The sequence below is a fragment of the Centropristis striata genome, chromosome 6, assembly GCF_030273125.1.
Source record: "Centropristis striata isolate RG_2023a ecotype Rhode Island chromosome 6, C.striata_1.0, whole genome shotgun sequence".
NCBI classification, from domain to species: Eukaryota; Metazoa; Chordata; class Actinopteri; order Perciformes; family Serranidae; genus Centropristis; species Centropristis striata.
In genome coordinates this window covers 28,434,843-28,460,918 of record NC_081522.1, presented here as the reverse complement: position 1 = coordinate 28,460,918, position 26,076 = coordinate 28,434,843, and the positions used below count along the sequence as shown (strand labels likewise).

Below are 26,076 nucleotides of genomic sequence, written 5' to 3'. Positions count from 1 at the left end.
CCTGTTAGACGCGTTTCTGGCACACAGACTCTTAACAAAGTGAAGCCTGCTTTAACAATGTTTTTATTTACTTTTTCTTAATTTCTCCTCTCTAATATTCAAGTACATGGATTCGCAGATCCAGGAAACACAATCAGTAGCAAATACTTTCATAACATCATCATGTTCCTGTTTGATTCACAAACGATTCCACTTGACCCCAAAATTTTCCCCCAGGCTAAGACACATGGACCTTTTGTAAACATGATGCAAATCAATCTTTGCTTTTTGATTACAAAAAGTAATCTGGTACAAAAATATCTTTTTCTTTTATAGGTATGTCTCTTTTATGAATATTTACATTAAGTACCTCACAGTATAATCTGATTTTAAAAAGTACATATTGTAAAATAAACACAAAAAGGTCTCAGAGGGGTAAAAGGCCTTTGGTTTTCATGAAAAATACGAAAACAGCGACAAAACACAAAAAGTTCATTCACTGTCCTGTGTACCACAACAGTGATGACTGGATTGGTGATTGTTGTGTGTCTTGTAGCCAAGCCTGTGGGACACCAAACTTCCACAGGTTCGAAAGAGTTCATTCTTTGAAAAGTTCAGAACAAAAAAAACTGTGGCTACAATCAGGCGTCACTCCTGGGGACGGCAGATCCGCACAACTTCCGCTGGGCAAAGTACCCCAGAACGATGAGCAGCATCTCCGAGGTGCTGCTGAGGGCCACGATGAAGGGCGCCTGGGACGCAAAGTCAGCCTCCGCCCGGCGGAAGGACAGCTGCATGACCGCAAGAGCCAGCAGACTGTTCTGGACGCCCACCTCGATGCTGACCGTCTTCCTCTGCGGAGGGGCCAGGCCAGCCAGCTTGGCCAGTATGGCCCCGACCACCAGCCCCAGCAAAGGCACCGTCACCCCAACTGCCACAATCTGGGGCTTGACGTTGGCCAGGATGGATGCGCCCATTTGGTAGGCCATGAAGATGCCACCTACGATAAGCACAAAGCTGAAGGGTCGTATGAGTGCCAGCAGGACGCGTGTGAGGGCGGGCAGACGAAGCTTGACCAGCATGCCCAGTGAGATGGGGATGGCGATGAAGAGGAGGGTGCCAAGGATCTTCACAAATGGCACGTGTAGGGCAGCGTGTACGCCCAGGAGCCGACCGTACAGAGCTGATGACAAAGGCATGGCTGCTGCCGCCACCACTGTGGAAACTAGGGTCATGGAGATCGCCAGGGTGACGTCTCCTCCGAGCAGCAGGCTGTACAGGTAGCCACCCCCACCTCCTGGGGCGGAGCAGGTGATGACCAGGCCCAGGGAGAGCGGTTTGGGCAGTAAGGCCAGCCGGGATACACAGTAGGCATACAATGGCATCACCAGGAACTGACCCAGCACCCCAAGGAGCAGCGGCACTGGGCTCTTCAGCAGACCCCGCAGCACCTCCACCTCCACCTTGCACCCGAATGCACACTTGTTGACAAAAATGAGGGGCAGCAAAGCGAACAGCACAGGGTTCTCAGAGAAATGGGACAGGCCACCCGACTGGATGAGCCGGGTGGCCGGGTCATCATTCCCAGGCGCCACTCTGATGGAGTAATCCGTCCTCTCCTCGATCAGAACCGGTATCGAATCCTGATCCAGGTCCAGTAGCTGGATCTGCAGCTGAGCCCTGCCTGGGAACCCGGAGCGGATGCTGATAATGTAGCTCTTGGCTGGTCCAGCGTGGCCGCTATCCGTTACATTAAGTATAGAGAGGACCTCCGGGTCCAAGGAGCGGACTGTCACCGTTTGCTTACAGCTCTGGCGACCCTTCCTGCTGGCCGCGGCGCTCCGGTACTGGCTGGAGATTACAATCACGCCGTTGGTGTTTTCAGGAAACTCGAATTCCTGCGATGACCCGTCCCCGATTGTGATATACCTGCTGCTGCTGTCGGCCGTCAGGTTGGTGTCTTTACTGCTGTCGACTGTTAGGTTTCCGGTGGCCCACGCCCGGTCCGCTCCGCCGGTAATAAGGAAGAGACAACAGAATGTAAATAGCGTCCTCATCTTATTGACGGACAGGGGGCGGAGGGGCGCCGCAGAGACACGCTTCTCCCCGCCAGCGGCCTCCCCACACGGTTACACCGCCGCCCGGTTACACCAGGACGTTAAACTTCTCATTCTAGTCTCCGGTATAAAACGACAGCATCGGCAGCCGGCTCCACATCTCGTCTGGTTCCCATTTTCTCGCTGCCTTTATACCGGAACCTAAACATCACCCCGCCCTGTCCTGTCCGAGCTCTACAGCAGCACACTGGAAACACACACACACTCACACAGGTCTCTCACGGCCTCCCTGTTGTGTAGTCGATGCCAAGATGTCTGTCTCGGTGAACCAAAGCCTCACCTCTTCTTCCCTTTTTATTGTCTCCCCTGTTGATGAAAACTGAGAGCATCGTAGCTCAGCTGCCGTTTGCTTGCAGCTCAAATCTATTTCATTAAAGCTAGCTTGAATAAAAGTCGGACTTCCGGTCTTGAAATTTCAAAATAAACGCCGTTAACGCTAACTTATTGGTTAACAAAGTGGTTCCCAAACTGGGGGGGTAACCAGGGTTACAAAAGGAGGGGCTGGACAAGGCTAAATTGAAATAATTTCATTGTTCTCCAATGCTGCACTGTAAAAAATAATCTGTCTAATTTACGGAAAAATGCTGACAGCTGTGGTTGCCAAGAACTTCACCGTAAAAATTACAGTGAGTGGATTTTTCTATTCTAAATTTAAATGTAAATATCAGCAAAAACTGTAATTTTGACTGAATAATCCTGTTATTTTTAGGGTAATTGTGTAATTCATTCACACATCATGGTATTTCTCCATACATTTTGCATGAAAATGTTATATTTTTACAGCAAAACTATGTGTTTCTTCCAGATTATGACAGAAAAAAGTAAAAGTTTTGTGCTATTCTTTTATTTACGGTAATTAAAAGTGTCTAATATGGTGATATACAATTTTTTATTTTACGCCCTATTTCTGATGTATTTGACAGAGTTTTACAGTCATTTCTACAAACATTTTTTTACAGTGTGGTAAAAGCTAAATCAGATCATGACCTTACTCGGAATATTACAAATACAAAAAACAAGGATGAAAAATTATGATATTATGATATGACAAGACCATTCTTGCTTGTTGTGTGGAGGCTGCCGGGGGGCTTGAAAGTATTTTTCAGATAGATAAGGGGGGCCCAGTAGAAAAACTTTGGGAACCACTGGGTTATGTCATGAATCATTTCATCAATTATTTAATTGCAAATTTGACAGGGAATTTCCACAAACAAAAGAATAATATCACCTAATTTGGGTTTGTGTGTCAAATCTATTTATTGGAGTTTGTTTTTACATGATTATAAACAATTATATATTAATTTTATATTATATTATGTTAAATCTTGACCTGAAAAGTAACTAAAACTGTTAGCCTAACGTAGTGGAGTAAAAAGTACAATATTTGCCTCAAAATGTAGTGAAGAAGATGTACAAAGTTACATAAAGTGGAAATACTCAAGTAAAGTACAAGTACCTCAAAATTATATATAAGTACAGTACTTGAGTAAATGTACTTAGTTACATTCCAACACTGAAATTAAATCAAATTAAGTGTTAATCCAGCATAGAAGTGCTGGTTGCACTAGACTTTATGGTAATTTTGAGACATCAAGTAGCCCAAAAAGGGACTCATTTGGCGCCCAGCAGCAAATTATTATGCCAGGCCCTTCTACCAGGTTAACCCGTCGATTGTGTTCAGGTCAAATGCAGAGACTAGTAAGTATACTCTCTAATAAATTCTATGGCAAAAAAATGTATTTAACTCAAACTATTGTTTGGGTTGGGGTTTGATCCACAAAACTACCTAGAATGTTGAATGACATACTATTAAACACGTATATTCTCTGTGGATCAGATTTTACATTTTATTAAAATGATTTAGTTTGATTCCATTTTTAACAATAAGGTTATTGTGACCTTTGAACCTCAAATAAATAAGTAAATATATATTTGTGTGGTTATGGATGGTATATATATATATATATATATATATATATATATATATGTATATATATATATATATATATATTTGACCCACATATGCAAAAGGGTAGTCATGTGATTCTTTTGGCAACACTACAAGGGTTAATCCAGCCATGGATGTAGCCTACCATATATGGCATTTTGTAAAATACCAACCCAGGAAAAGTGTTCTTTCATATGTTTCATAGTTTTAGCAATTCATCTTTTTTTTTAAATAGGCCTTTGTAATATTCAAGCCCAGGAAATGCTACACAGTGCACAGGGAAGTGAAAGAGCAGGGTCAAATAAGGACAGGTATTTGTTCACAGGGCCACTTAAGGATCATGTCAATCCAGCCATAATGCTATAGCATGTTCTTTATATAGCTTTGTAATATTTTCTCGACCTTACGCACTGAATGAATTTGAATGTCTTCTTACCTATTGCTTCTCCAAATTGTTCTGTGCATGCATTTGCTTACAAATGATAAATATGTGTTTATTGTTGAAGACAAAACACACTACTTCCTGTCTCTCCCTGGGTAACTCCGACTACCTTGACGTAACTCGTCATTAATCCAATCGGAGCGGCCCAAAGCGTCAACTCTCCCCGTCACTCCGCCAGTAAGCAGGGGCGGTCACATGGGAGAGGGAACACAGTGATTTGTGTCCATGGTGGGGGTGGAGGAGTGGAGTGGTGGAGTGGTTGGGTAGCCAGGGATTACCCATCACACACAGGCACACGGGGACACAAAATCACAAATCCTACGGTGGTGAACGGTAAGATCATGAATATAAACAGGATGTTTTTGCAGTCCTGCTTTCTTTGGCAATTTAGCTTGTAATTTTTAAACCAAAATAATTTATTCTAAATGTAGTTAATCTTTTCACGGTATAGGTAGCAACCTTGCTGTTTTTTATTTGCTTATAATTTATTCCTAATGAAGTCCATTTGCTCACATGAAGCTATGGAAGGTGAGGGAAAAAACATTATTGGGAAAATTTGAATTAATCATGAACTCCAATTATTACCAGCTGCAACAGCGTGTGTCTGTTGTCTCTGTCATAGCAAAATGAGGGCTTTGAGACACCGACTGGAGCAGGAACTATCACAGGCAGACTTTTTTTGTAAAGGCGAAAATGTCATAGTCATTCTGAGTTTGAGGATGTATGTGGTTTGGGTAAGGCCTCTGGATGCAGGGGGGTAGGAAACTTTACATCTCTGGCCTGATGTGGCTAGTAAATTCCATTGCAAGAACCCCCCCCCCAGTGAATGTGTAGGTAATGGTGGTCCGCCAGCCACTTGTATGGCAGCAATGCATAGACAGCTAGCCCACAATACGATTTTATCCCAATACTTGACGATACAATATTATTGCAATTATAAGCATTTCGCAATACAGTGAGTATTGCGATACAATATATTGCGATTTAACTGTTTAACTGCATTTTGTGTCCAAAAAATGTAAGTCAATCAAGAATTGTTTTGTCAAACAAGAGAAAATTCTAAGTCTATCTCACTTCAGTCTTTTTATTTCTCCACAATGAGAGTCAACTCGTGGGAACCCAGAGAGCCTATTTTCATTGAGATAGCATGACGTCAGAGGTCACATGACCGCTTTGAAAATCACCATGAAACATTAAAAAAATAACTTAACTTTGCGCTGTTATTTCATCAACTTCCTGACACAATATGCTTAAGCATGGTGCATATAGATTCCTTAGATCTTCTAGTTTCATATATACCAGTATCTTCAGTATATTCCTAAAAGTGAGCCCGCTAAGCCCCCCAGAAGAAAAAAAAATGGCGAAAATACTGCTGGACTGCCAGCGGACCATCGGAATGCTAAATATTGATACTTGGCGGCCATGAATCGATATAATATTGCCATGCAAAATATTGCGATACTATGCTGTATCGACTTTTTCCCCCACCTCTACCAATCATAGTCATAGAATTGCTGCAATTTAATACCATGCTTTTTTGTTTGTTTGAGTGGGTGGGAAGTGTAAAATATCAAATGTACAGATTTAAATAAACCAGATTGATGCTGATGGTTATATAAATATTTAATGAGTCGGTGCACAGTATGATCCATATACACTGTAAACAACACAAAAAGACAAGTTAATAATTAGACCCTACAATAACGCATCTATGAGCTATCCAGTCCTGATATAACCAAAGTGAGAGCTATTTCTGTGTACTCGGCACAATTTCAAACAAGTTCCCAGTGGGTGTTGGCCTCCGTTAGGGCTGTCCCTTGTCTCAGATTCTGTTCATGGACAGGATCTCAAGGCGCAGCCGTGGGGAGGAGTTGTTTTGGTTTGGTGACGTTAGAATTGCATCTCTGCTTTTTGCAGATGATGTGGTTCTTTTGGCTTCATCAGACTGGGACCACTAGCATGCATTGGGGCAGTTTGCGTGAAGCGGTTGGAATGAGAGGCAGCACCTCCAAGTCTGAGGCCATGGTTCTGCCTCTTTTGGGTGGGGAGAGAGGTACTACCTCAAGTGAAGGAGTTCAAGTATCTTGGGGTCTTGTTCACGAGTGAGGGTAGTGAACTGGACTGTTGTGGTGAAGAGGAAGCTGAGCAAAGCTCTCCATTTACCAGGAAATCTTTGTTCCAACCCTCAGCTATGGTCATGAGTTCTGGGTAGTGACAAAAAGAATGAGATATATATGAGATACAATGGGCTGAAATTAGTTTCCTCCGTAGGGTGTCTGGGCTCAGCCTTAGAGGTAGGGTGAGGAGCTCATATATCCGGAGGGAGCTTGGAGTAGAGTCGTTGCTCCTTGGCGTTAAAAGGAGCAAACTGAGGTGGTTCAGGCATCTCATAAGGATGCCTCACGGGCGCCTCCAGTTAGAGGTGCACATCCAACTGGTAAGAGGCCATGGGGAAGACCCAGAACATGGTGGAGGGATTATATCTCTTTCTTGGTCTGGGAACGCCTCGGGGTCCCCCAGGAAGGACGTTATGGCTGGGAAAAGGGACGTCTGGAATGCTTTGCTTAGCCTGCTGCCCCCGCGACCCGGTCGGATAAGTGGATGAAACTGGATGGATGGATGGATGGATGGATAAATTAAAAATAAATACAGAGCTATAGCTCCCAAGCTAAATCATAGCAGCCTGTTAATGTAATTGTTAAATACTGATGGTACATTATTTTGGTTAGAATGCCATACCATTAAGAGTTTTTCTCCCTCTGTCCTTTCCCATGGCACACAGTGTTGACAACCAACAATAACATTTTCAGACAGTATTCATAGTTGTGCATTTATTCACAACGCTTCTTAGAGCGAAGGCGTTGCCAAGCAACTGCAGCGTCTGAGCCTTCGCCATAGTAGGATTTGTAATTTTGCCAGGGGGACATGCATCTAATATCCTGATCAAAGTAAAATGGCAGAATTGCTAAAACCAAAGACATAATGATGAAATGATAATCAAGCAAATAACAAAGCTTGTTATAGTCATGCACATGATGTTTGGTGTTCGTGTTGATGCAGCTTCCAGCTCATCTCTCACTTTCACATTGTCTTGGAAATTGCGTTGCTCCTCTCTATTGCCCTCTTAATCCAGACTTTCACTCTCAGTTTCTGTTCCCTAACCTTTAAACCCTGTAGTATCTTGTAGCACTGATACATTATGCTCATGGAAAAAATCAACACTCACACTCCATGAGCAGTTTAGTGTTACAAACCTGCTGCCAAGTAGCCTATTGCTTATTTGTCATACACAAACAGCAGACACGGCTGGGAAACCTGACACTGCCGCCCATTGTGACAATGTGGCATTAAAGGGGAACTCCATTCTGTCAGCATAGCCCTGCCAGCACCTCTTTTTATAGTAACAAGCTCCTGCTGGGAGTCACTCACATATTTAAAAGCCATTTTCAATTTATAACCATCCAGTTTTCTTCTGTGGAGGGTCACTGAGGTCACTGGGTCAGTATTTTCCAGTGAGAACACCTCCTAGTCTTATCCTGGATATTAACTGTCACCACTCACTGTGTTAAAGTTAGTCATGGGACAGCTTGTTCATCATCTATTGTGTTGTCATGAGTTGTGCGTCCTCCTTCTGTCACCATGGCTAAGTCAAGGCTTCTAGAAAAAGAAAAGGCGGGGGAGTCCACAGTGGAAACACTCAGCGCACGCCAAGACAACCTGCTGTGGTGATCGCTCCGGCCTCTTCTTTGACATTTCATGGAGCGACAGCCAGTTGTTGTGGGGCTGCCAGGCATGCACATTTCCTGCCTGGCATTTGTGCTGCTCCCCTCCCAGGGCTGTCTAATTATTTACCCATGGTATGATAATTTACCTCATGACTTATTTCACAAACAGAGCAGCAGAGAGAGACAGAGAAAGAGTGAAGAGGAATGCAAAAAAGCCTCTGAGTTAGATTCTACCACCTCCCATCTTGACACTTTCCCCAGTAATGGCTCCAGTGAGAAATGACGGGAATATTTGCTGTTCGTGCTGCAGCTTCTACTGTTTACCCAGAGAACACAGCAGCCTGTATTTGCCTCTGTGTGTGAACACACTGCAGCCGTGTGAATATTCATGAACCAACTCAGGGCAGTGGTTATGATCTGCCTTGTGTTGTGTTGCAAATGAGATGGGAGCAGCCATAATGACTAATCCAAAAGCCTTGCCCCGAAATGCCAATTTAGCACCGGTCCACACAAGGTTAGATGGCCTGGCAACAGTATGTCAGGACCGTAGCCAGGATTTTATAAATACTCAGAGTAGGAGACCAAAGAGTCATAGTGAAACCCCACTTGCCCAAAGGGGCATCTGTGCTAAACAAAACTAATTTTAGAGGTAGTGGGAGTACATAAGAAGCCAATGCAAAGACATGTGAAGCAATGTGAATTTGCTCTGGGCAGCACAATCTGAGGCACTAAATGAAAGTATTTCAACAAAATAATTTGCAGGGCTAAATTAAGTTCAGCCCATAAACATATAGAGATGGGAGGAATAATGAAAGAGACTGAAGAATAATAGTTAGAGTTGTGGTAAGTTTGGGGATCAGTCAGATTTAGGACTAAACATTGAAAGCTAACTACCGAAGGATAGGGATATTTAGCTTAGCTTAGCTTAGCTGTTACTGACGCTTTTTAACAAATAATAGAAACTTCAGTTACAGCTAAGCTAAGCTAAGCTAAATGTCCCTATCAGGCGGCAACCTTCGGGTCTGAGCAAGGAGGCAAACCAGGAAGTGCCTTAGCTGCATTCTACCGAAAATTCCAACAGGGGGCGCTGCAAAAAAATCTGTCCATTCATTTCAATGCAAAATTCGCAACTTCTCACTTGATTTATTACCTCAGAATTTTTTTTTAGGACAAAACTACGGTCTCAGTCACTAGAAAAAATCTTCTACAAGACAATTTCATGTTAGTAGTTCAAATAATGGCCCCATTTAGAAGAAAATAGAAGATAAAGAATCGTATCCTGTCTGTATCCCAATCAAAGATTGACAGGTCACTAACAAGGCGAGCCATCATCAGGAGAGAAACAGAGCAATGCTTATCCACGGCAACGTTTCAATAAAGTTATATATAACATTATATAGATATAAAAAGGACATTTACCGGTTTTGTCTCATAACTTTGACCCTTTCACACTGTATTTTCACTTAATTACAGTTTATTTGAACATTTTGTTCAGTGTTTGATTGGACTAACAGACACTCCAAGGAGTCGCTGTTCAGTTTTCTGAGGTAAGTAACATACATTCTGTTTTTGTTTTTTGCTAGTCAAAATTAACATCCCAATTAATGCTCCAGTTAATGCTAACATGAATTAGCAGCGGCTTCTCTCAGTCAGGTTGAGGTGTAGAGGTGTGTAGTCAGTGTCGTCAGATCCCTCTCGCTCCTCCACAGTCCAAATATGGTCTGCTCCCCGTACCGGAAACAAGATGGTGACACAAGATGGCGACGAGTTTAACGCTGAACTCGATGCTTCCAATGGGCAGTCCACAAACCAATGGGTGACGTCACAGTGACTACGTCCATTATTTATACACAGTCTATGGTCCCTCTCCTTCACTACAGGTAATGTCTGTAATTAGAAGGTTTGGGGGAATAAACAGGGTCAGCAAAGCTATATTGTTGTCATTGATTTTTTTGTATTGTTTTTGGCTATATTGTTTGTTTTTTGTCATTTTCCCCCTGTGGAATCAAAAATGGCATTGAGTATCAAGTAGTTCCTGCGTATCGTTATTGAGTTTGAAATTCTAGTATCGTGAAATCCCTAGATCAAACTAGCAAACTAAGCAGTGCTCATCAAATCAAGGTTCTGTTACTGCAGAACATAAATTCTGCCACAAATGTTTTCCAACAAACATTAGTGTACTGTCTACCTGTAAAATGAGAAAATTGCTGACAAACTGAAACACAAGCATGTCCCATCAACAGGAGCCAAACGGACAATCTTGGGTTCAGTCACATCATTGCATTTTATTGGCTGGCCGTGGTGGATCTCCACCATAAGACATTTTTTATTTAGCAATTGCAAAAAGGCCCAGATAAACAAAAAAACTAAGAGCTGCTTGGATGGTTATAGTACAGAAGCAACAGCTTTCTCATGCTAATATTTTCATTTTTAAGCAGATATAAGGGTTATACTATGTTCAGCATCTTGCTTTAGTGTGTGCTTTAGTTCAGCTGAGGTTGATGGTAATGTTGGACCTTGGATTAAACTCCTAACTGTGCATGAGGACCCTTAACTTCCTGACAGGGAGAGGGGGCGGATACACGTCTTCCACCCTCATGCTTAACACCGGAGTGCCCTGCTTTACCAGCTGTACATGTATGACTGTGTTGCCACTGTCAACTCCAACACCATCATTACGTTTGCTGACAACACAGCTGTGGTGAGACTCATCATAGACAACAATGAATAGGCCTGCCAGAAAGAGAACCTGACCTGCTGGTGTCAGGACAACAACCTACTCTTGAATGTCAGCAAGACTAAGGAGCTGATAGTGGACTTTGGAAAGTAGGGAAGGAGCTATGCCCCTCTCAATGTCAACAGGTCCTTGGTAGAGAGGGTAGACAGCTTCAAGTATCTTGGTGTCAATACAACAATGGGGCCAGACCTGGGTGCAGAATACTGACTCAGTGGTGAAAAAGGCATGACAGAGACTGTTCCTGCCAGATATCTGAGGTGGTGGGGGTTGCAGAAAAAGTAATTTGATGTGTTCTGTAATTTGATTTGAATTGAGTTGGTCACATCAGTTGTTTACAGGCCTTGATCAAAACAGATGTGCATCTATGCATTGTCTAACCAAAAATGTGTCATCACACATCTCCAGCATGGAAAGACGAAGTGCTCTCTCTGCAAATAACAATCTACAGGTCATCGGACTATTGACTCAGTGAACTGTATAAAAGTTTGGCTCAAAGCAAGGAACTTTGTCAGATTTTCTTGAGCCTCCTTGGTGATAGAACTCTGTCCCCTGAGTGTTTCTATGATTGCTTGTGTTCTCAGCCTTGAATACTCATTATAATCTTTGTACCTTTAATATGTTATTGTGCATTAAAATACTTAAAGACAAGCAAGTTCTTAAATACTTTTTATTTCTCACTAAGGAATATTTCCTTAAATTCTACCACAGTGGGGCCTTTTGCATGTCTGTGCCCAGGGACCCATTGTCTCATAATCAGCCCATGGATACAACCTGACGACATTGTCATTGTCATCCTTAAAAAATATAATTACCAACCTGCAGCTTTAAGGAGAGGGAGTCTAATCACCCTCCAAAACCACAGTGTGCAGTTTGTGCATAATTACAGAATGTAAACTCCCCTCCAGACCCTGATCACAAAGTGGATAATGCTCAGGGCAACATGGAGTATTATTCCATGGCCCAAATGGCAGTTAGAGGTTGGGCTTACTGTTAGGAAAACACAAAAGAAGTGTGACATTAGATAAGCTTTTGTTTGTTTTGCTAACATTCGCATCTATAGTTATAGACTGTATTTGTGTCCTTGCTTCTGTGGGAAAGCTGCATTTGCAGCCAACTCTTTGCTTTCTGTTCTGTTATACTGTGACTGTACATTTTCAGACTTCATTTTTTGAATATTTGGTTTATCTGGTTTCCTAATTTTAAAAATACAGGAATGATTAGTGCCACTTTTTGAAGTAGGATTTGTAATGAAGTTGAATTTATAGTAGAGGCCGACTCGGCTAGTATCATCTTAAATTAGTTCATCACTGATGTATGGCCTTCAGCATAAGGGGTAATGTACAAAAATAAATTTTTAGAGGAAGTGGATTTTCAAGAACTATTTGTGTCCTTGCAACTGTGGGAAAGCCGCATTCGCGAACAACTCTTTTGCTTTCATGTTTTGGGGCCATCTACTGTTGCCTGAAATGTGATCGGACACATACTAGTGTATCCACAGATAAACCACATGATGCACTCAGCAACCAAACCACAGGAGTCAAATAGAAGACTGCATCAGAGGGCAAGATTTTATTTTCACAAGATAAATATAGAAAACAAAAGTGCTGCAAAGTCTGCTGAACTTTGTAGTAAAAATGAACCCTCCCTGTGTTAAAATGGACAGAAAATAGAAAACATCATCAGACGGAGAAGCTGCTTTGTCAGGTTGAAGTCTGGCTTCCGCCTGCAGGCCCTCTCACTGACATCTACACTGAACGCTCAGAGAAGGAAGCATCAAAAAACAGGCATCTCAACACAGAGCTCAGAAAATAAGACAAAGGAAGAAGTCTTCTGTCAACTCTCACTGTTGCCATTGTTCATGTGGTTAACAAGGAAAATTGATTCATGTCAAATGAAAAAAATCAAAAGGTCCAGCATATACATCCCTGCTCTTAATTGATGTCCTTTCCTGAAAGTGTTAGGGATCATGAGAAACATGCAGGTGATTACTTTATTTTGAGACAGAGAAGTTTCCAAAAATATCAGTGAGGTTTCAGTGTTGCTGGGGGAGATCTCCAAAAGATTAGGCAACTTTAGTCTACAGAGTAAAAGAAATAATAAATGTCCCCCTGTGACAGCTATGGCAACCGGAGCTCACACTCATCACAGTCAGTGTTGAAGTGAAGTTGGCAAAGACCAAGACACCTCCGGCTTCTCTGGCAGAAAAAGGAAAGGAAAATTCCTTGTTCTGACCAAGGCCTATCCAGTTTCCTTCGCTGCTACGCTTTCTAAACTACTGTCCTTCAGGCACTGGTGGAACAAGCATCTATGCAAGCACCTGCATCCCAAATAAGGCGTGCAAAGCAAAAAGTATGAATACAGGCATGAGAAATAATCATCAAAAAATCGGAAGAAAAATTGAACATGAAAATAAATCATTCCGACACTGTCAAACAAAAGGTTTGAGGATAGTCCTTTGTTGTAAGCAGTGTTGTAAACGGTTGTTGCATGAACAAACCTGATGGAGGGAGACTTTTTTTTAGTGTTACCAATATGTTGCTGTCTGTTTTAAACATAAAAAAATAACCAGTGCAATAACGGATATTTTTTGGCATTAAATTTATGTCTCCTTTCCAGCAGAGTCGTCCACTTACACCATCTCTGACTGACAGAGCCCCAAAAAAACTACAAAAACAAAAAGTAGATACATCTTTACCCCACCCTGCACTTAATGAGAGCCAGGGATGCCCAACTCCCTTATAATAATTATAACTGCTTATTAAAATGTTTTCAATTTCAGCATTGTAAATTATATTGTTTGTAAAACATGTTTTTCTTTGTACAAAGCATACATCCAAGAGTGTGTGAATTGAGAACTGTGCGTTGCCAGAGGAGGAAGAGATGGTGTTGATGGAGAAAAAAGGGAGAAGGGAGAAAAAAAAGAGGGATAAAAAGTGACGTGACAGGTAAAATGAGATCCAGTGGGGAATTGCAGGGAAAGATAGGGGAACGGGAATAGATGGATCGAATTGGGAAGGTGAACCAGAGAGATACATGCCTTCTCAGGTGGTATTTCTAGCTGGTATGTGTGTGTCCGTGTGTCTGTGTCTGTGTGTGTGTGTGTGTGTGTATTTATAGAGCAGGGGGGGATGGTAATCAATAGGCTCATTAAGTCCTTCTGGTAGGAACAGTTCAATAGAAACACACACAGCTCCTGTCGCCGTCATTAAACTTGTCTGCTTCCACGCAGCTGTAAGCCCCGTCAGCTCTCCTGGAGGAGCCCTCAGTTCCGCAAAGCAGCCAACCTGGAAAGTGGGAAAAAAACATGGGAGAGTTTAATTATTTGGAGCTATTGTGAAGTGAGATACAAGCCTTAAAGGACACTCAATTACATTTCCTTACTGTCAGTGTTGTGAAAAAACACTAACCTTGTTGTTTTCCTTAAAAAAAATAAAAACATCATATAAACCCAGATCTGAATATGGGCTCTAGTTGTTGAAAGTATGCAATGCTAATATATGATTATATATTTATACACTGTGAGACAAGATAAATATGTCAATTGCCATACTGTTCTTGCGCGCAGATGGCACTAGGGACGGGGGGGATATGTCCCCCCCCAGATTCATAGTGATCCTGATCTGTCCCCCCCACTTTCAGCACCAAACATCGCCAGTAGAACAGAGGATTAATGTTCCGTCAGTTAGACTATTTACATTGCAGCGCACATAGAGTCCGGCGGCTAATGGTGCATTCAAGGTCCACACGAATGTCAGAATTTTTAACATTGTTCCGAGCTCCAAGTTCCGACTTTCAGTATAAATTAAACACACCCAAAGGCGTTAAGGTAAGAATGTGTTAGACCCCCCTTCAAAATAAAAGCAAACACATAGCTTTCAAAATAAGAGCACATGGATGTGTTAGCAGAGTCCACCACAGAATTTACAAGAAGACTGTCAAAATATGATGCCTTAAATAATTCCTTTACAATAATTCATAAAAAAATATGCAATGATTAAGATGGAATAGTATTATTACAATGTGCGAGAGGCACCAAATTTATGCTTTTAGGGCAAAAATGTTCTCTGGGGGAGCATGTCCCCGGACCCCCCTACTTTGTTTGGGTCCCCCCATCATAGTCTCAGGAAATCCTCACAGACAAGAAATTGTCCAGCAGTATGTTCAGGGTAATGAAAGAAGGAGAGATGTTTTGGGGGTCCTTCATTGAGTCAGCTTCAAATCAGTAAATTTGTTTGGCTGCACTGGGAATTTTTTTAATTTATGTAATATGTTGGTTGTTGTTTACACTACAGTTCATTTTATTTTTTTAATAAAACATGTTTGGGTTAAGGCATTTGCTGACAGCTTCGCCCCCCCCAGTTCAAAAATCCCATCTGTGCCTGTGATACTGTTACAAATACAGCTATCTGTATCTGTTGCATGAGGCCATAGTGGAGAAGGTTGAAAATACATTAGCAGGACTTATTTATGGCTATATTGGATTCATCTGTTATTTTTTTCCCCAATGTGATGAAGTACCTTGACTTGTCTGCTATTTCATTCACTATTCATGAGCTACAAACAAGATTAAACAAGATAATATGAACTCAAGGCCTACTTAAGAGCTTTTTTTTACCCCCTAGAATTTAACTGTATCTTACCGTCTTCAGTATCCTCAATTGTACTCAGTAAAATAGCAAGTAAACTATAATATAATAATAATAATAATAATAATAATAGTAATACAAAAATATATTTACACATGATACACTGTGACAGTACATTTTCAGACTTCAGCCAATAGTTTCTATAGATGCTTTCTAAACGTGTCTGTACATTAGCTACTGGTTTCCTAATTTTATAAGTACAGGAATGAATAGTGACACTTTTTGAAGTAACAAAGTTGGAGTTACAGTAGAGGCTGACTTGGCTGGTATCATCTAAAATTAGTTAATCGCTGATCGCTGCCATCAGCAGAAACACTGGTTCATAAGTGTGAAGGCCTCACTAGCTGCTGAATCTAGCTATCAAACCAACCAAACAGTCCCAACAAACTGCACAAATGTATGGGGCAGAACAATAAGAAATAATAAATAATACATTGCTATGCAGAAATGTCAAAGATCTGTTTGAGGATATTTATAAATTGTGTCTCAGTCACATAAGGCGTGTTTCCACTGAGTAATTTCTGAGTACTTTTTGGAAAGCGGCTGAGTGTTTTGGCTCCGCCCACTAGTTAGTTCTCCTCTGCCTCTGTTCCCATACAGGTACTTTTGTAGTGGCTAACCAACGGAGTTCGAATGTGACAACAGACCAACGCGGCAAGCAGTGTGACTTTGTTGCTATATTTAGCGACTATTCAGACCCCTCTATTTTTCAAAAAAGCGACTAGCAACAAACTAGCGACTTTCTCTGGTGTTATTGGAGCCTCAGGAAAGTACCTACCCGAGGCAGGTACTTTATCAGCCGCTACTTGAGCCGCTAACTCGTAGAGTTGGCAGGATCTTGGGCGGATCCTCTCTCCGAATTCACACCCATAGCAGCTTACTAGAGGGAAAAGTACCTAATGGAAACGCACCTATAGTTGGTCCATCAGAGAGCCCTGACAAGATTTTTTTTTTTCGTAAAATGTCCCACAGCAGCACATATTGGGTCACATATTGTTTATTTTATGTGTTCATGTAAAAATGATCACTATAAAATTTGACATATATCTAAGATGAAATAAAATAAAAACAGCTCTAACACTTTGATGGACCAAGCAATCACAAATGTTGAGGAAACCGCTGTTACCCTGGGTTGCTTCTATGGGGCAGGACCTTGTAACCCTTCAGTCTTCAGGAGTTTCAAAACTTTTCCAACCAAACAATAACTGCATTTTATCCTATTTGTACACAGATGTAAAAAAAACCCACAAAAAAAAGTATGGTTTTGCTTGCAGCCAACCATTGCAATGGTTCTTCAATTTAATGTGACTTGTGATTGGCCCACTGCAACATACACATTATAATGTATTACATTCTTACCTGAAGGTTTGCACTATGTTTCGTTGTATATATCATTGTCTGTTTTTATGTATTTTAAAAAATATATTTTTCTTTGATGCTGTAATTTTGTTTGTTTACGCTGCTGGTTACCAGGCTTTCCTGCATGACAAAATAAAGTATCAATCTCTCTATCTCTCTCTCTATCTATCTACACACCAGCTACAAGGCATAAAGTCAGTGGAGTGGTGAAGTGGAGCTTGGTGTATTTGATGGAATCTGATGTTCAGCAGGTAATAAATTCAGGAAAAAAAAATCTGGATGGGGAGAAGTGGAGTTGGCACTTATGTAACTGAATGCTTCCATTCACATGATTGGTATCGAAGGAAGTGGAAAAGATATAAAGTATAAAACAAAAGTGCATTATAGGTTATGGTATCACTTTAATATTACTTGTGTTGGTAACAGTATCATCATTTTTTAAATGATACTCTGCCCTAGGGGCATGCCTCCACTACTGGGAGCTGGTTATGCAAAAAAAATAACATATTGACTTCAGCACCCCTGTGATAAAGATGATACTGAGGGAAACAGTATCTCCGGAGGGACAAGCATGCTGGACTACAACCAACAGAAAAGTGTGAGAGCTGCTATAATCACACCACGCTCAGATAAATCATTATTAATCCACAGCAAGCATTTCTTGACCAACTTCTATGAACTTAAAGCATAAAGCTGTCAGTCTGCTTCAACATGAAGCAAGAACAGAAGCTGCCAACATGTTTACCTGCCAGAAACCTGTCAATGACGAGATAACAACAACACTTTTATATTTTAACGCCTGCTTAATGAGCAACTGACAGGTTGGTATGGGACAGCTGGTGCCTGTGTTGTGTCCTAATTATGTTTTCTAGAAATAACTTGTGATTCTATGGGAAGACCTCTGCAACAGCACAGCAGGCAACAAAGAACAAAGCACTTGACTGACACCCACATCAGAACAATTATTTGAAGCCGCTATTCTTGGGAAGACAAAAATAAAGAAAAAAATGCCCACTTCAATTTCCAAGAACCCACAGTGACATCTTCCTAAACCATAACGTATTCAGTTAACAATGAAACAGAAAAAAGCAGTGACCTCTTATGTTTGAGAGGCTTGAATTGACTTAATGATTAGGCAACCATCAAAATAGTTCCCCATCTTGGGGGCGCCCCGGTGGAACACCTGGTAGAGCGCGTACCATAGAGGCTTTGACCTCGCAAGCGGGCGGCCCGGGTTCGAGTCCGACTCGGAGCCCTTTCCCGCATGTCTTCCCCTCTGTCTCCCCCTTTCACTCTCTCTCACACTATCAAATAAAGCCTTGAAAAATGGCCAAAAAAATATCTTAAAAAAAAAAAAATAGTTCCCCATCTCATACTCAGTGTCATCCTTTAAATCTTTCCTTAAAACTCACTTTTATCGTATTGCCTTCTATTGACCTTTTCCTTCTTTTACATTATTTTATAAATTGTTTAATTATTTTATTTATGTTATCTTATTTGCATTTTGTTTTATTGTCAAGCACCTTGCAACTTTGTTTTGAAAGGTGCTATACCAATAAAGTTATCATTATTATTATTATTATCTAATTTCTGTTGGCCAACTAATCCCTAAATCGATGTGTCAGTGTCAGTCAAAAATCAAATTTGTAACATCTGTTGAGAACTATGAGGACTGAAGATATTAGTCAACTAACAATTGATTTATTCAACCAATTGTATTGTGGAGTTCTTTAGTTTATGACAAATTACTACCAACTAAGAGGTTTCCTTTATGATTTCTGTCCATTGTGCTGTTGTGTTGTGCATGGTATGTATCTGCATAATGACTACTTTTACTTTTGATACTTTAAGTACATTTTGATGCTGATACTTTCGTACTTTACTTCAGTGATGTTTGAATGCAGGACTTATTAGTACTTTTCCTGAAGTTAGGGATCTGAATATTTCTTCCACCATTGCTTTGGGAACACTACAATCTGTGTGTAGTGGTAGTAGCTTACTGTGTAATCTAATTTCCTGACCTCGTGCTCTTTTCTGACTGCAAAACTGCCTGGTCACATGCAACTTGTTAACCCAGTGTCAGTAAATAAAAAGATTTTACCAGTTGAAGAACAGGAAGATTCAAAGTCTGGCTTAAAGAGCATGAGCCAGACACACAATATTATGCGTCCAACCTGAAAACCAGTAATTACAGGATGGAACATACTGCCTTGTGCAAAGCAAAGACACTGGTGCTTACCGTCGAGACAGCTGATCCTCCTTCTCCTGGGACCGTGAGCTCTCTGCGCCCACTGAGGTGGCTCCTGCGGGCAGCTGGCTGAGCTGGTCCATCACCTCCAGGCCGCTCTCCTCTGCTATTTGGTGGATCAAGTCGTCCACCTGCTCCTGAGGCGTGGTCAGAGTCATTGCCGAGCTCATGGAATCCTCCATCACCTGGAGAGAGCGATGGATAGAGTGGTTAGAGGACTCAAATAACTCAAGACAGTGTAGCACTCACCTATTTTTTTCAAAGAATACCTAACTATGCAAAGTTTTTAAAAGAACATCACACACTTGACTAGGCCTGTCACTATAACACATTTTTTAGGACGATATATTTTCCCAGAGACTATCATGATAAGCGATAGTATCGTTGTATCAATGTCGTTTCAGTTTTATATAATTTTACAACTATATTAGAGCATAATAAGTGCATCCTTTTCCACAGCAATGAATTTTTAAATGTCAAGAATATTAAACATTGGAATTAAAATGTGGGAAAGAAATATTAAAATATCCTAGATGAATAAAACATAAATAAATAATCTACAACCAAAAATAAATAAAATAGACTTTCAGGCTCTGATTACAAAAAAATGCACTGAGATAAACCTTACGTACTATATTATTTTATTATTAAAATAACATATAAACAGCTGGAATGGCTGCTTGGAAAAAAAAGTTGTTTCTTTTGGCAATTCGTACTGCCTGTCAAACATTTGAAGCATTACTTTAAACACAACAGAAAAAAGCATAAAAAGTCAATATATTGAGTCAAGAAAAAAACCCTATTGTGTCCATTTTTATATATTGAACGACAAGTCAATTATGATAAGTCGCAGTAATTATCATGACATGCATACACTTGACCACAACACTATCTAAAAATACATCTACAACAACGAATGAACATAGTCTGCAGCCACTCACTGAGGTGTGGACATCAAGGTTCTGGACTTGGGTTTCAAACTTATCCATGACTGCAGAAACCTTCTGTAGATCCATGGAGTTCAGAGCTCTGTCCAGAGCTTTGGTCACCTGACCCATGTTTTTAGTCACCTGATGGAAAAAAAAAACTTTATTATGCATTTGTTTCATTTTGTAAAGATAAAAATAATGTGGTGATATAAAAAAAGAGTTGCTTTATAATCCTAAAATTTTAAATGTATAGTGAACGTGTCAAAAGTGTCCTTGAGCTGACCGAACGGATTCACTTACTCCCTTCATGGTGACAGCAGTCTGGACTTTAGAGGCCACCGCGTCGACTCGAGACGACATGCGCAGCCAATTAAGACCTTCATTTTTTTTCCGGATAGCATTCTCTGCATAAACTCTGGCACAGTCCACATTTTTCTGTTGCAAAGCCTGGTAATGGGACAATGACATTGTTAACACTCAAAAACTACAACTGCAATTCACCTTTAGTAGGACCCTTTAGTAGGATGTGTATGGACACAAAATTAGGACTGACACACAGAAACACTACTGTGTAATGTTTACTTTCAACACTGTTTGTAAGCTTTCCTTCTGAACAACTTCCTTTAAACAACTTCAACAATTTGGTTTTGTTCTTGCACACTTCAAGAAAATTTGCTATGGGAACTATTTTTATGTGTTATATTTACTTTGACGCCCCTGCACAAGTTGTTGGCAAATTTTGGATGGATCATTGGTCTGACTATGCACTGTAGTGGACCAAAAGCAATATGCTGCTGACCCAAACAGTATTGCAGCAGTGAACAATCCCCCTTCTTTTAAATTTTTTTTATTTATAATTGACAAAGTATGAACTCTTTGTCAACGTATTTGTTGAATAATACACTTCTCCATTTTGGAGATGAATGTGTAAATTAAAGTGATATGCATATGTTCTGGATTTTTAATCTCTGTGGGATAATAATTGTAAAAAACCATGAAACATATTTACAAAAAAAAAACAAAAAACAGTACAAAATGGATGATTAAAAAATAAAGACATGAAACAGAGAAAAACAGGCATCTCTTTGCATTTATGAAGCTGCAATCATTCTCTCATTCATCTCGAATAACCAAAATGAATTATTTAAAAACAACTCAGTGCTCAGGCTTCAGCATCTATGTTGTTGCCCGTTTTCCCTGATGACAACAATGCATGTGAGCTGTTAGTGCGGATGTGAGAAGTGAAGTAAAGTAATGTCTCTGGCAAGAATTACGATAAGAGATCAATACAACCCTTTTATAACATGCATTTCAAACAGGAACTGCATTGCCTTAATAGCCTCACAGCATAAATATTTACAACCAAAGCACTCCTTATCAATGTTAAAATTGTACTGCCCCCTGCTGACTGCCATATGAAACTCCCAGTAGTATGCGCATGAAGAATTTCCTGATTACAAAAAAAAATACAAAAAAAGATTTTCAATCGTGAAGCCCCAAAACTAATAAAGGGCAGAAGTTTAGACAAGTTGAAAATCTTTACATTATTCTATTGTTTATATCATTATATTCAACACTCATCTGGTTTTGGTTTGGCTCAAATAAATTGTTAAAGATAAGATAAGACTTTGTTTATCCCGCAGAGGAAAAATTTAGTCATCAAAGCAGCTCAAGATACAGACAGGGGGTTTACAAAGATATAAAAACAGAATAAGAATAAAACAAAGACGTATACATACATAATAAACATATATTATACACCTTATATACATAAAATATTTACATGGCTGCTATTTGGCATTTATTACTAATATTGTAAAGGGTTTTGTTGTTTGTTGGGTTTTGTAATATTTTGCATTTCAGATTTTGCACATTAGAACTTTATCCCATAGTTAAATAGGTCGTTGTATGAAGTAGTATGAACAATGATTGAAAATATATATATATTAAAATAATATATCTATCTATATATATATCTATCTATATATTTATATCTATCTATATATATATATATATATATATATATATATATATTTGCAGACGATATAGATATTATAGTATAAGGGTTTTAAAACAGATATATGATAAAGAGAAATATTTTGCTGCTTTATCAGCTTATCTTTTATGAGCTGGTTTTATTCCATTATTTTAAATATTGCTCTTTTGTGAGATTGTATGTGTGTTGTTTTTTTTTAACAACAGTGAAACAAGATGACAGTGTGGCAGAATAGAACAATAGAAAAGACTTTTAATTATCTAAGTCACTGTACTATCTATTGATATTGATATTGTCTGAGGAGCCTTTACTGCATTTGTCAGTGTTGGTGCTGCATATACAATGACCTAATTTGCTCTAAATGTAGAGCAGTTAGTGGGTACACACAACCTTAAAAAACACTCTTTACTGCTAACAGTGGCCCAAATGAAGCTTGGCCTTTTTGAAAGGTTGTTTTACCACATTTTGCATTTATTAGAGTGAGGTCACAGTAGAGGTGATGACAGAAAATGATGAAGGTAGAGGTAGAGGGCGAGGGGAGTATGACATGCAACAAAGGTCCCTCGATGTGGAATAGAACATTTAATCATAACAGTATATGGCATGTACAGTATCTTTAACATTCAGCAGCCACAATGCTTATGCTTGGGCCAGTTTGCTCACCTTCTTGACCTTAGCCTGCTCCTTAGCAGACTCCTTCTCTGCCTTCTTGGCCAGCCTCTCAAGCTGCTTCGACGTGAACTGTTAGCCAAAAAAGATTCAGAAGACGAAATTAAAAAATAATTCCCTTTTATAAATGATATCATTCTGATATGGATTAAACAGTTTGGATGGTAAATACCTTTAGCTGAAAGATTGTGTCTGTGGACAGTGGAGACAGTGAGAGAGAGTTATGTAGACAATTGATTGTATATATTAAAAAAATCTACATTATTTACTAAAACAATGGCCTTTTATTCTCTAAGATTGATGAGAAACTGATAAAAAGTTGCCAGTGCTGTCTTTTCTTTGCTTGAAGGTAAGCACATTTTCGCTAAGGTGGCAATAAGGAGGCACCTATTTCTGACGAACTCCATACATTATAGTTATTTCCAGCAACACTAGCTGTTAAAAGAATCTTAAAATAAATCCTAAACAATAAACTTTTCTCATGCTGTGAATGAAACTTCTCTCCCCTAGAGGGCAACTATGATTTTGTAGGAGCCTTCAACTGGTGGGAGAAATACAGTCATGGAAAAAATACTTGATTTTATGATCTTGGTTTATTAGTACCATAACATAATTAAGGGGGAAATGCTGTCTAATAAAACCAAAACATGAACAAAACATGTACTTGCTGGAAGGGCTATTATGATTATCCAGTAAGGGACAAAACAATTTTCACTGTAAATTTGTGAACTTATTTTTATATAGTGACATAAATACTTAATTTTCCCCCCTGTTGAGAAGCTGTTGTATTTTTTAGTTATAGCGTTAAGTCTTAATGGCATTATACAAGTGCTAACATAAGGAAGTGTCGAAGCTACACTAATTAAATTTGAAGAGGAGTGTAACATTCCTGATATAACAGTAATTTTCTAGGAAAGGATTCAGTGACAGACAGTATATAGACAAGTAGTTAAATCAAACCAAAAGGCCAAATTTATAGTTAGTCCCCGAATACAGTTGGATAAACAAATGAAGTGAATATTAAAACAGGTCTGACAGCTAACCTAGCTAACCCCCCACCCAAGCTAACAGGCTAATGCTAGCTGTCAATAGACTGGTGCTATAGCAACAAACGGAGCCAACGGCTATGAAGGTGGAGCGTTCAGCTATTAGAACACGACATACCCTCCATGTCAAGACGAATATGAATTCAAGTGACCACAGGAAAAACAGTTTTCAGCTGCCCGAAAGTCTCGCCTTGGTTTGTTTTGATTTGATGGTGGCTCTGACTCCGCTCTTCCTGGTCCAAGCTTCCTCGGCTCCTTCTTCTTCTTCTTCTACTTGATTTTTTGGGCGGCTGGCAAACAACGAAATGATGCATTAGCGCCACCAAGTAGCATGGAGTGTCGCTCAAGCTTTACAGGTGCATCTAAATAACTTAGAATATCATAGAAAAGTTTATTTATGTCAGTAATTCAATTCAAAAAGTGGAAATAACACATCATATAGATCCATTACACACAGAATGAAACATGTCATGTCTTAATTTAATTTCTTCTAATTATAATGATTATGGCTTACATATAATGTAGACCTAAAATTCAGTGTTTAAAAAAAAGTAATATTATAAAAAAACTATTTTAAAAAGTATAATATACTAACATATAGTTTAATATGGAAATGTTGGCCTCTGAAAAGTATGTCCATCTATATGCACTCAATACTCGGTTGGGGCTATTTGACTTGAACCACTGGAAATAGACTTTTCCATGATATTCTAATTTATTGAGATGCACCTGTATACTATTTCAAATCAGTCAATAAAAATACTTTATTTATCCCCGATGGGGAATTCAGTTAGTCTGGTAGAATCTCTGGGAGAATGAGACAGCCTGATGGCTGTAGGAGCAAAGGATCTTTTGAATCTCTCCGTCCTGCAACAGAGAGAGAGGAGCCGTCCTCTGCTGTTTTTTTGGTCCATAAAGGTTTTGTGTAGCGGATGATCTGGGTATTTCAGGATGGCCTCGAACATCTTGACAGTGCATCTCTCCACCACCTCCTCCAGTGTGTCCAACCTGGCTCCAACCACAGAAATTTTATACAGTCTATGGTTTTATACCGCAAGTAAAATAAAATAAAATATTTCTTACAAAGCAGTATAAATATAATTATAAATACGTATAATAAACATTGTGCTAAGAAAATGATTAATTGTTTGAAAAATAATAATGCATTTTTTTCTGTCTTACTAAAGTTAACTGTTAATCAATTTTGTCAGTGGCACACTCAGGCTGTTTGAGGGGCAGGGTGAAAAAAAAAATAAGGGCACCAGTTGCATGCTGTGGAGCACAGAAAGTCAGATGCTACATGCACAGACTGAATAAAAAATATGGATGTCTTTGTGACAACACCCATTTTTCTCTGAAGAGCCAAAATTAAACTCAATGTGGGTGGCTTGGGCTTTTGGCATCTTGGCAGGGCTTCACTCCTCCTAACTCCTGGCTAGTACAAAAATAAGCAAAGGGAAATGGAAAGGGAAAATGGAGTGTTAGTGAGCTGAAACATACTAGCTGAACAGCACCTTACTGTCCCTCAGTCTAAATATGATTAAAACAAAGTAATTACAAAAAAGTGTAATTGAAAGCTGTATCCTTCTTATTTCTAATGGCATTTCCCCTACCTCAACTTGCAACGCTGATGTTGGAGTGGTTATAAAGGCACCTGAAAATAAAGCCTCATACTGAAAGTGAAACTTTAACTTATGTCATTAATATGATGAATGCAATTAATAGCAATGCATTTATTTGTGTGCCTCATTCACTGTCGACAAGACCTTCTTGTTACATTTAACTAGTTTTCCCCTGTCCTCTATTCTTCAATATATTATTTGTTTTAAATGACTACCAATCTTTCTTGTAAAGATATTGATTTTTGGTTTATCCATTGCCCTATCAAAGTCAAAAATAGAATCTTCTATCCTATTAATATATGACTTATAATACAAAATAATAAAGGGCTCACTACACTATCTTGAAGTTCTCCATTTTCAACAACAAATTTTCCTATAAAGCTCTTTTCTGTTCTTCAACTTGAATTGATTTTTCAATGAAGTCCTTAATGCAACTAAACAATCAAAATCAAATCAATCAAATCAAAATTACTTTATTTACAAATTAAATTATAAATCTAAATTTTAACATATTTATTATATAAATATACATTTAAATTATGAATTTACTTTATTTATAAACAGACACCTAACCTCTGATTTACTAATCTTAATTAAAAATCCCTTCTCTATC

General features: G+C 39.5%; 2 protein-coding genes across 2 annotated transcripts; both read right to left on the bottom strand.

The window, feature by feature from the left end:
• Positions 1-46: 46 nt before the first annotated feature.
• slc10a3 (solute carrier family 10 member 3) lies at positions 47-2,431 on the bottom strand. The gene has a single exon (XM_059335221.1). It carries the CDS (start codon positions 2,034-2,036, stop codon positions 621-623), a length of 1,416 nt encoding a protein of 471 aa, XP_059191204.1. The 5' UTR covers positions 2,037-2,431; the 3' UTR covers positions 47-620.
• Positions 2,432-12,502: 10,071 nt separating this feature from the next.
• Positions 12,503-24,089, bottom strand: chmp1a (charged multivesicular body protein 1A). Its single transcript, XM_059335872.1, has 7 exons — positions 23,960-24,089; positions 22,968-22,987; positions 22,790-22,867; positions 20,431-20,577; positions 20,143-20,271; positions 19,193-19,386; positions 12,503-14,232 (listed from the first exon to the last, which is right to left on the bottom strand). The coding sequence occupies exons 1-7, from the start codon at positions 23,964-23,966 to the stop codon at positions 14,211-14,213; spliced, it is 597 nt and encodes a 198-aa protein (XP_059191855.1). The 5' UTR covers positions 23,967-24,089; the 3' UTR covers positions 12,503-14,210.
• Positions 24,090-26,076: the final 1,987 nt, after the last annotated feature.